We start from the raw sequence: 12,367 nt of genomic DNA on the forward strand, positions 1-12,367 counted from the left end.
TGAAAAAAAATGTAATATTAAATATTTCAAGAAATTTGAAATGGAATAGTACAATTTTGAGAAACTAGAGGCCTATTAAGGAGTATAAAATAATATAAAAATATAAAATAAAATAACATGCACTGGTTGCAATAATACACTTTGTGTAATTATTGTTATAACAGGTACTCGACGTTGCTATGCTAGATTTATGTAAATACATGTCAAGGGACTTGTAGAAGAAATAGAGATCAACGTAAGAAGCTACTTGACATACCGTTTTTGAATAGTAATTACACTAACTATATAATTTCAGCTGGGGTATTTCACTCTGTTCTTAAACAAAGTATAAGTACTTTAAGTAACAAAGACAAAGAGATCATCCTGTATGTTCACGAGAGTTCTCATACGGAAAATGCTTTTAAGATATTAAGAACACCTGCTCTCAACCACGAAATTTCTGCTAAATAAATTCTTTTCTGATTTCCAGCTTTGGAAACAGATATTTATAAAATTCCAAATTTTTCCTTTCATTTACACGAAGAATATACATCATAGGGTACTTCGCAATATTATTGAAAATTGAGCGAAGTACATTTCGATATCTTTCGTTTCTGTTATTTTGTTAAATTATATAAAATACACGCGATAATTTTAATAATTAGAATAAACAAATGAAAAATTAATTGCAAATGAATTAATATATCGATTGCATACTTGCATTCGAAAAGGAAGATTTTATTTACCATAAATTCTCTCTAATTTTTATTACCTTCGACGGAAGTAAAAATTATTTATATTAATTACTAATATTAAAAATTTCTTTCGCAATAATGCCATATGTAAAAATTCATGGAATGCTTAATAATTAATATTCAATTTTACGCTTAATGTTAAAAAATGAAATATTCTGTAATATAAGTGATTAAAATATTTCAATACTTTTTCGAGCTATATATTTAAGGAACATTTAATTAACATTGAATTTATTTTGATGCAGAACACCACTAGTCACATGGCGATCAGTTCGGAAACTTCAGTGACGGTTCTTATACGTACCTGGATAATCTTTTGTTTCGCGGGCTGTGCAGTTGGTATGTATTTTTAACAGTATACTCTATATAACTTATAATTTATTTATATATTAATGAATAACAGGCACCGATACATTTCTTTTACTTATTTAGTCATTTTTAACGATTTATTTCGGACATTGGAGATTGAAAAATAATTAATTTTCTCAAAAGTGTAAATAGTCGTCACGTAAATTATTTTAATAAATCTAAACAAATTATTCAAAGTATAAAACAAAAATGTAGTATAATCCAAGTTTACCAATTAGGACCCACTGCAAAAATCCAAAGCTATCTATTAGTCAACCTGATATTAAATTAAAAATTATCAATGGCTCAAAAAATATTTTTTATTTTAAGAATATTAATAATGTAGTTCGCCAGTAACAATAATTTTTACTTTAAACAAAAATTAATGTAAAATAAAAAATAAAAACCGTCACGATATGAACGAATTAGTGGTCAAAGGTTTTCCGTCATTTCATAGCCGCGAAATATCGTGTTAAAAAGTAACTTCTCTGTTTGATACCTACTAATATAATGTGGGAATACAAACAAACAACAACAAGGAATCCTCGCAATTAATCTTGTTCCGAGGGTAGAAAGTAATTACAAGAACGAAAAGTATACCAGCATTTCCTCGGCTGTAAACTTATTAATCACATCGTAGGTAGAGCAAGTTTTTCGAAAAATTATTAAAACGAACTGAGATTTTATTCCATAAAAGGAAAAAGATGCATCACGATAACGAAGTTAGGCCATTTTCTGTGTACTATAATTTTACTGATACCTTGATTACTTAATTAACAGTATTCTTTTAATACTACTTTATAGATGAGTTACATAGAATATTTAATTATGTCATCGTTATTTTTAAATGAGATAATTAAAGAAACCTGTATTTATAATAAATGAATTTAAAAATAAAAATTTATTTCGTTATTAAACACTTGGAAATTAGAAAGATGATTAAATTTCATTGAAATAATACTTTATTCATTTTTTAATTTTTAAGGTGCGTTTACAAAATATTTTTTACTCACGATCATCCCTCTTAAATTTTTCTTCAACTCCACTGAAACCAAAGATGTATAATACCGTGACTGCAGAGAGGGCAATAAAACACTATTAATTAACGAAGGTTTTAAATTTAATCGATTCAGTGTAAATTGTGATTTCGTATTCACGACTGATAGTGTAGTAAATCTTATTGTTGCACCGTGAATTCGAATAAACGAATCACTATGGGAGTACATTAGCTCGATAAATAATGTAATAGAATTACAATAACAAATAGAAAATGTATGTAAGGAAATACGAGACGTGACAAGAATATTTCAAAATGTAGGTCAATCCATGATACACACACATGAATATTGTATTTAAATGAAGATACGATACATCACGTACAGCTTTTAAAAATCTATCTATCATCATGATCGCTCTTTTGTCACTTTTCCTGTTGGAATTCTTTTTTCTTGAATTTCATAATTAATATATATTCTGTTTAATCTTTTAAAATTTATTTTTAATACGCTTAATGTTCTGTTAATGAAATTAATTAATTCTTTATATTACTTAACATCATGAACATAAAATTATGGTGGTCTTATATTTTTTAATAAAAGTCTTGAAGATTAGTGGATTTTTGAACAAATTGTTATGAATTATTTAGATGAGTTACTGATGAATTCGTGGAATAAGTTATTTGTTATATTTTGTCTGCACACGAAGATTGCAAGTGAAGTCAAATACATTGGTTAAAGGTATTAATAATTTATGCAACTTCTTTATCTTTAATAAATTTGAAAGCAGAGAATAAAAATAGATTAACAAATTAAATATTCTCAGACTTTTTATAAATCATGCATGATTGTAAGAAATATTGATTTCATTGGAATTAAAATAATTTCCTTAAAATAATAGAGTTATTAAAACATGAATATATTTTATCATAATTTATTAGAATTTTTATGTACATAAATTTCAATTTATTTAAATATCAATACTTAAGTGTTCTACGATTATAAAATTTATAATACAAAAACACGTCACATAATCTATTTTAAACTGAATTTGGACATGGATATAATGTAACTTCCTTCTTTCAGAACTTAATTAAAAATAATTAACTTTAACTTAATAGACAGTTACACTTTGGTAGTTAACAATGTGACGTATGAAACCACATTTTTAATCATCAAATATTAAAATACTTCAGCATACAAACTTATAAATTCCTCTGTTCGTTATTAAAAAGATGGGACAGAACTCATTTAACTTTCATAGATATTTTAATTCATTAAATTCGAGTTACTCTGCGAATTGCCCACCATTCTTTAAAATCGTAACATTTTTCGATGCTCTAACTTCTACAGTTTTATTAAAGGATCTCATAAAGGATTCCCTTACACTCGAAATATCAAATAAATCCCGAAGCAAAATTCAGAAATCAGAGAATTAAATTATACTTAAAATTCCTTCTAATAAATCCTAATTCATCTTCCATTTTAATTCCACTTTTGCAAGATATCAATCAGCACTATCTTAAGAAGTTAAGGATTTATTAATATAAAATAATAATAATTTCCTAATTAAAATTAAGGAAATATTAATAATATAAAAATAAAAATTTCTGAAACGATAATCGTGAAGCTTGCCAAAAGTACATATTTAATCCTGAAACTATATAAAAATATTAAAAAATTAGGGTTTACTTAAGAATCTTTTGAATTCTAAAATAATTCTAAAAAATAAAAATTATGATATAAGACTTATGCTTTCCCTGTGATAAAGACAGCAATATCAAACATGAAAATTCCAAATGACCAGAAATGAACATTCGACATTTCACGCAAGTTCCTCAGAGTTATTAATCCTGGTTGGAAGTATCAGTCGAGGCTGTTATTAAATGCATAATGCACACGTAGAGAATAGGTGGCTTAAGGAGGTTTAATATGAACAATAATAATAATAACGTGAACAAACTTCGCGCAACTTCGTAATGGGATCATCTGTGGTCTAACGATCCCTGGGTCGCGTTAAATTTTAATTATATATAGAGAATCCTCATTTACAGATTACAAGATTAGCAACTTCACGCGTTCCAACAGTTTTGCGGTAGTAACCTGTTGCAGCTAATCCTAGGGAATCGGGGCTTTGTCGCTTCGTGAGTTTGCTGATCGATATTTAAGTAAACAGACAACTGACACTTCTTGGAAGGAAACTAAAGTCAACTTATTAGATTGTCAACGAAAATTAATCAACGAATTTTTAATATATTATATAGAAATTTAAATAAAATTTAAATAAATAGTAAAATTATTTCTTCGATGGGAAAATTTAATTAGTAGAAATTATATAGAAAATTCGCATTTATATAAAGTATATTATACTCACCTAAATTTGTGAGAAATGATACAAATTTATTTAACATTTGTAGAAATTTGTAGATGGAATTAAATTTGGAAAAAATCCTACGTAATTTCTTGTATATATAGAAATTGAGAATTACTGTGCTTTGAATTATTTATTAATGGAAGTCAAATTTAAAAAATTTCCTATTACAAGATTTATATGCTTTTATGATAAATTCACTGTAATTACATGTCATTAAAAATCTCGTTGAATGTTCATTCTGAATGAATTTAGATGAGCACATGCATATGGGGTAAAAGGAGTCTACATGTCTACGGAATGAATTGTAATATGGTTATTTCGTAAGGAAAGATACCAAAGAATTTTTTATAGTAAAGAAATACGAGATGTAATAATATCGATAATAAGATTTCTTTCCTTTTGAATTTTGGAAATATGTGGAATATTAATAATTATAGTTATAAAATAAATAATAGGTACTTCAAATATTATATTAAATAATGTAGTAACAAGTAAAAACCATTTCGTAAAAAAGATAGGTTATAAAGAATATATTTAGTTATGCTAACACTCTATTATTTACAAGATTGTTATTATTCGTATTTGTCATTCTTGCTTCTTCTTTCAAATATTTATAATAAACAATATTCGTATTATAAAATTAATTGGTGTTAATTGGTTTAGGTAAACGAGAATTAATATTCGCAACAGTAATAATACGCTAAAATATTTGGATATGACGATCTTTATATTCCCATCGTATTAAATCGACGAGCTAATCATATGAAATTATAGAGTTATTGTGAATATACTTTATATGCACATTTATACATTTATAAATCTGACCATTCAAACTGTGTTTATTTTTGTGTCATTAAACCATGATATTTTATGTAATTGTCTCCTTACTGACATTAAATACTTCACCTTTAATAATTAATCTCGATATTACAAATTAAATTAAAAAGCTATATCATTTCTTCAATTTGTTTCACAATTTTAATCACAGTAACATTCATTCCAGATACCAAACTTTCTCATTAGCAAATTCAAACCCTCTTCAAATCTCTTTCAAAAATTATTTTAAATAAAGGAATAAAATAAATTGGCTAAAAATGGGTATTAATAACAAAATACATTAATTATATTAAAATTTATATGCATAATCAAAAACGGTAAATCGACCAAATAATTTTATTAGTAATTAAGCACGATAAATTTATGAAAAATTTTAATCAAGAATGAAATGCAATAAGTCGACTAAAATTTGCGTTAATAATTAAAAGAAGTACAGTGACTAAATAATTTTATTGGTATTCTTATTTTTATTTTATAAGTAATTTTATTAGTAATACAGTAAATTTACTAGAAGTTCGCACACCAGAGTTGCCTCTTTGTGGTACTTTCTATGCGTTCTGATATTTCTCTACGTGTCCAAAGGCTGTCCTATAGCGAGAATAAAGAGAGTGCGTCGATCATGTTACCAATGTACATCCCTGATTCAAAGACGATGTGTAAGGGTACGAGAAAGGAAAAGAACGATGGTGGTCCGTCATGAACAGTGAAATCAGAAAACCAATTGTTGCCTTTGTCACCTGCTGATGCAACTAGATATGGAAATCGATGTTGTCCACCCGTGTCTTTCCTCTGCATGTGCATTTGGATTACAGATGTATCAGTCGAACGTATTTCGTGCAATATTCGAGTCAATTCGTATATCCCATATGTATGTGCCATTAGCCTTACACTTGTATTTCAACCATTTATTCAAGAATTTATCGCGTTGAATGCGATGTCGTTTAAAAATCTGCTACCGAAATACGATGGGAAAGAAGCTTATGAATTTCTCACTGATTCGATAATTATTATATATTCTTATAAAATTCTTATAATTATTACATATTCTTGGAAAATTCGGACATTTAAATGACTAAAATATACAATATAAAATAATAAAATAATAAAATATATAATATAATATTCTTATAATTATTACATATTCTTAAAAAATTCGTACATTAAAATTACTAAAATATTGCAAAATTTTATTATTTTCTTTTCTCTTCACTCTTCTTCTTTTCCTCGTTTATGTGATTTAAACAAATAGAACTAAAATCGACTGTGTAATGTAAAAATATTTGCAAGGAGTTGGGTGTAAACGATAAATGAAAACATTGTTTGTAAAATTCTGAATTTTTGAAAATTGAACAATTTTAACAACATCCACAATTTTAATTTAATTCTTCGTCAAATTCACGTAATATGTAGAATTTCGTTTCTAAATATTAGTTAAAAATTTTAATCCATTAATACCTATATTAATTATCTCATGTAAAATAATCGAAGTGTGATGTAAATCGAGTTGGTAATATTACGTTATTACATCTGTAACATTTATTAAAAATACGTTTATACTTCTCGCATGATTATTACATAAGTGTAAAATTATAGCGTGAAAAGCTTTCCACGAAGCTATAAAATAAATTTCGTCATTTGTGCAACAAGTATTTTCGAAATACGTAAATACTATATCCGATACGACAGACACGTTTTAAGTAACGAAGAACAGATACGCCGGGAACACCATAAAGGATGTCTTTAATCTCGTTGAAAAATTATTATTATACCGAAAATTTTTATGATAACATTTTCTGCACACCTGCTAAAATAAATATGAAAAATTGAATTAAAAATTGGAATTAAAATTGGAAATAGAAAATTAAAAATTAAATTAAGAATTAAAATCAAAATCAAAGTCTCAAATTGAAAATTAAAAATTAAAAGGCAAAAGTGTCTAAAAATTGATATGCGTTAAAATTTTTTGCATTATTTAACAATTGGTTTAATATTTATTCTCAACAATTTACCCCGCGATATTGTACTGCTGAATTTTCGTTATTCATTGCGTACCTAGCATATAAAGGTCATGTTCAAACAGTCAATCGTTATAAGTCGATAAAATTCATTCGTCGAAATTTTATTTTTATCCGAATTTTATACCGGAAGTTGAAAGTCTATGCAAATATAACAACACACAATGTTGAAGTATTAATATCTAGATCGTAATCGTAATTTCTATATCGTAATCTATATCGTAATATACGAAGGAAGATTTCATTGGTGCTGAAAAATGTACGTATTTTTGTGCGTTACGTCTTCAATAGAGTCGAATGAATTATGTAAAGCTTTTCAACTTTTTCGTGCAGGAACTACTTGAAGACGCTGTTGAATTTTTAATTAACCTAGTTCATCAACGTAGATAGCTACACTCGCATTGTTTCAGAGTTAATTTAGAATATTCTAACGAGATCCTCCCACCTAAGATTATTATACAGGATGAAATTTGGAATAAAAATCGCTCCCCATTATATCACACATCGTATCATCCATTTATTAGGTGCACCTAATATGGTTATCTGTGGTTAGTGGTTGACTCTACTTAACGTAACATACCTTCATAAATTTTGCGGAATTTTTTCTTAATCTACGTAATGCATTTGACGAGATTCAATAAGTAATTTTTTTTTTAAGTGATTATTTGGGGAAATTTATATTTTATGGGGTAATGAGGAAGAAAATATAACATTTTGTATTATATAGCAAATTAATTAATTAATAGCAAAAATTGTATAGAAAAATATTATAAATAAGGAGAATAATATATTTCGTCTATCTTTTGATTATTTTATTCAATTATTTTATCATTAATAAGTGATCATTCTGGGAAGTTTTTATTTTATGGAACAGTGAGGAAGCATTATTTTATGGGGTAGTGAAGAAGAAAATATAATATTTTGTATTATAAAGCAAATTAATTAATTAATAGCAAAAATTATGTAGAGAAATATTATATGTAAGGAGAATAATATATTTCGTCTATCTTTCGATTGTTTTATTCAATTATTTTATCATTAATATTCTGATTGGAACTGATGAATTATTTCTTTGATTAATTTATAATTTTAGATTTGAAAATAAATATGTTAATTAAAATTCAAAGCTGTTTGAAGAACAAGATTTATTATAGAGAAGTAGAGTTACCATAATTTTAGAGTTGGTATAAAAAATAAAGAAAGAAAATAAATTGGAATAAAAATTAAATATCTGTCATTAAATACGTATTAATTATTTTAGGATGATAAGTGTTTTGGAGTAAAGACAAATATTTTATTTCGATTAACTTTTATAGTGATTTTTTACTTAAAATATTAACCTATTAATATATTCCTTTTTGTGAAATTAATTTATTATTATATACGACTGCATTTTGTAAAATGTCCTGGCTAGTACTTCGAGTACGTACCAAAGACATTATGAACAGTAGTCAAATTTACAAAGAACTTTGAAATTTGAATGGAAATTCCACTCGATATACAATCGATTCCTGTGAATTCACGATATTTCAAAAAGCAATGTTAAGATTCACCGAATGACAGAATGGCAGTCAAATTTCCCAGATGTATCGTGACATACTATGTAGAAATGACTTCTCCTCGTATAAAATAGCTTTTCGTTCAAACAACCCAGAGAAAATAATTTTTACAGAATAACTTTTAACAAATAACACGACGTAAGTGACTTTTCAAATATAACATTTTAAATATACCATCAAAATATTTTTATATTTGTCAAAACATTTCGTATTATAAACTCGGAAGGCTATGGAATTTAAATTTCCATTTCTCGAGCTAAAATACTTATTGGTAAATGTTGAAACGAATAAAAATTTTCCCACATCTTTCGAAAACAATTTTGTTTGCTATCATGAAGCGCAAAAGAGGTTCTGAAAAATTCAAAGCCGGAAGTGTATAATGGGAAAGCGTTTCGTATCTATTTCTGCAAAATGGTAAACGTGTATTGATTTTGCAAATGGAAACCAGTGAAATTAATCGAGATTTCACTGAACCATTATAAGAGCAAACAAACTGAAAATTGCACTGCAAGAATTATTTAATATTACTAGAACTATCTTAAATATTTAAAAAACTATTAAAAATATTAAAATTGTTCATGGAGATATTGATAAAGATAAAGATTATATCGAAATGCCTCGTATATCACAGCTTACACTACTTAATATGAAAAACTATTTTATTATTACACTAGTAAATATGAAAAATTATTCTATTATTACACTAGTAAATATGAAAAATTATTCTATTGTTACACTAATAAATATAATTATTTTATTTTACACCGTGATGTTCAAGATACTATAAATCGAAAGGAAATTAATTTGATACAGAAAAATAAATCGAAAATAAAAGTAACATTTTTTCATATGACGTTTAATTTTAGAATAACTGGATATTGGGTGTTCGAATATATACAAATGTGGGAATAAATTATACGAATTTTTAAAAACCTGTAACTTGAAACTGGGAAGAATTTATTTTATTTTTACCTTTTTTTAAACCAAATTAATTTCAATGAAATATTTGTTAGACTTTATGATATTCTTTCTATGAATTGTCACGTAAATTGTATTTAAAAAACAAATATGATTAACTATATTAACAGCATAATCTTCTTAATGTACTTGAATACAAACATTTTATAAACTTTAAACCTACATACTTAAATAATACGTAAATAGCAATTTCATTTATTTTCAAATGTAATTAACAGCTATTTAAATTTTATCTAAAAATAAAAATAATTTTCTACGTTTTTAGCATAATCCTTTTAATACGATTGGGCAAAATATTCTACGAAGTTAATGTATGCTTAATTAACATACATAGGATGACTGAAAAATTTAATTTCCTCGATTATTATTTAAATTACATGTGAAATAAGAAATTATTTATTATATTAACTATGAAATACTTGTTACAGGATCTTGTTTGAGCTATGGACATTCGTGTTGGGGAGGTACGTAATTCAAATTCAATTAATCAGGAAATGTAATAAAATTTGTTAGTATAATAAAATTGAAAACAGAAAATGAAGTACTATATTTTTATTAAATACTCTGTTTAACAAACTCACAAAATGACATAATTGCAGGTCATGGTAAACGTAGTGGGGGTCATAACAATGCATACCTAGTTCCATCAAAGACAGTGAACGAAATGCAACAAGGCATACCACCACTGACGAAAGAACAGTTCATACTTTCCCGCCTGATTGGTCGACCATTGGTGTCTAACAAGTATAAAGGAAGATGGGACAGACTTTTCAAGATAAAAACCAGTTTTCCAGAACATTGGGACGACGCTGAACTCAACGCACATCTTATCAACGACGAATCCATTCGGTAAGAGAGATTATGTAATAAATAAGAAATATTCGACTTACAATTAGTTTGCGAAAGAACATGTATTGTAAATTTATACTGCAAATTTATTATTTAGACTTTAATCTTAATTATTTTTGGATAGGTGTAGTAATAATTGGAAAGATATGAGAAAATGAGAAAATTTTCAGATAAATGAGATAAAAATAGATAAACAAACTTCCTTTAAATTTCTTCTATTGCAGGATATTTATTAATAATTATTTATTAAATTGCCAGTGTTGTTTTAAAACAGTAACTAAATATTTAATAAATAAACAGTACTAGTTTACTATGGTATCTAATTATTTAATAAAGAACTGGTGCTAGTACTATTTATGGTAACTAATTGTTTAATAAGTAACTAGTACCATTCCAATATAGTAATTAATTATTTGTAAATTAACTAGTATTATTTCAATATATTAACTTTGTAATTACTGTAATATATAAATAAATAATTATTCTCATCTGATTTAACCAACGATTATTATAAAAGGTATTATAATTATAATGTGTACTATTAATTTATACTACTAATTAACTATTACAGGGATCAAAATAATAACGAGGACATGAATCAGGGTAAAAGAAAACATACCAACGATGCCCAGGATTTGACAGGAAATATCAACGACGAGAGGAAAGAGATTCAGGATATACTAATGATATCGAATAACGAGGACAATCAGCATGGCAGTAAACCACAAAATGTAGAATTGTTTAAATTTCTGGTAAATCGAATAATTCGAGTAATTACCATAAACAGTGCTACGTATTCTTAATAATTTTCTTATTTTCATTTCCAGAGCGACACAAATGGTAACTTCGAATAAGAGAACGGAGAATTGCTGTGAAACATAATGTAAAATAGAAATTGTCATAACTGTATTGTAACTGAACTATTCAGAGTATCGTTTAAAATTTCAAGTAATCCATTAGAGATTTGGTTTTTCGAATAAAAATCGAGCGACTGTCCTATCGAAAGTTCAATGTACAAGCTTCGGTTTTCACTTTGGAAAGCGTGTATAGTTGATTCAAATTTTCATCACGATACATGCAAGAACAACTTTTCTATTTTTCAGTAACAAACTAAGTATTTTAATTTGAACTGTAATAGGACGAATAAATAATCGTTTCCCACTCGAACCCCCTGTAATAACTTTCATTTCATTTTAGTATTAAATATAATGTTTGTAATAAGTAGAAGAATATAAAATAAAAAATAACAATAAATAAAATATTAATGATAATGAACGAATTTATTTTATTTCTCTGATAACGTCAAAGAGACTTCAGATTTTTGAAAGATATTTCATAGAAATTATTAAAAAGTTTAAATTAGAATGAAATTATTACTTGGCTTTCAATTTGCTATTTCTTTAAAAAATATATTTTTTCTTTTAAAGAATTATGTCAATTGAGGTAATTAATCCAAAGCAGAAGCAATAATTTATTAGCATTTTTCTCGTCTACCATACATTTTTTTATAACTTTAGAATACTTGCAAGTAGCGATGTTAATAATTATTAATAATAAATTTAATAAGTCATAGATTTTTTGAAAATTAAAATTCGAGTTATAATTTATTAAATTTCTATAATAGTCTAACAATAAGTATGTTAAAATATTCTAATTTCATACTATTTAATAGTGGGAA

The 12,367-nt window shown here is 26.0% G+C and overlaps 1 protein-coding gene across 1 annotated transcript; it reads left to right on the forward strand.

The window, feature by feature from the left end:
* The first annotated feature begins 994 nt into the window (after positions 1-994).
* On the forward strand, positions 995-11,543 carry CCHa1 (neuropeptide CCHamide 1). Its single transcript, XM_017897631.1, has 5 exons — positions 995-1,073; positions 10,269-10,304; positions 10,440-10,689; positions 11,261-11,441; positions 11,517-11,543. Exons 1-5 carry the CDS (start codon positions 995-997, stop codon positions 11,541-11,543), a joined length of 573 nt encoding a protein of 190 aa, XP_017753120.1.
* The last annotated feature ends 824 nt before the right edge of the window (positions 11,544-12,367 follow it).

This window comes from Eufriesea mexicana, unplaced genomic scaffold (assembly GCF_001483705.2).
Source record: "Eufriesea mexicana isolate 0111107269 unplaced genomic scaffold, ASM148370v2 scaffold592, whole genome shotgun sequence".
In the NCBI taxonomy this organism is placed as follows: domain Eukaryota; kingdom Metazoa; phylum Arthropoda; class Insecta; order Hymenoptera; family Apidae; genus Eufriesea; species Eufriesea mexicana.

Bases quoted from the DNA above. Each gene is read 5' to 3' on its own strand.
- CCHa1 (XM_017897631.1), top strand. From the start codon at position 995: ATGGCGATCAGTTCGGAAACTTCAGTGACGGTTCTTATACGTACCTGG. The intron at 1,074-10,268 runs GTATGTATTTTT...TACTTGTTACAG, and splicing joins TTTCGCGGGCTGTGCAGTTG to GATCTTGTTTGAGCTATGGA. The intron at 10,305-10,439 runs GTACGTAATTCA...ACATAATTGCAG, and splicing joins TGGACATTCGTGTTGGGGAG to GTCATGGTAAACGTAGTGGG.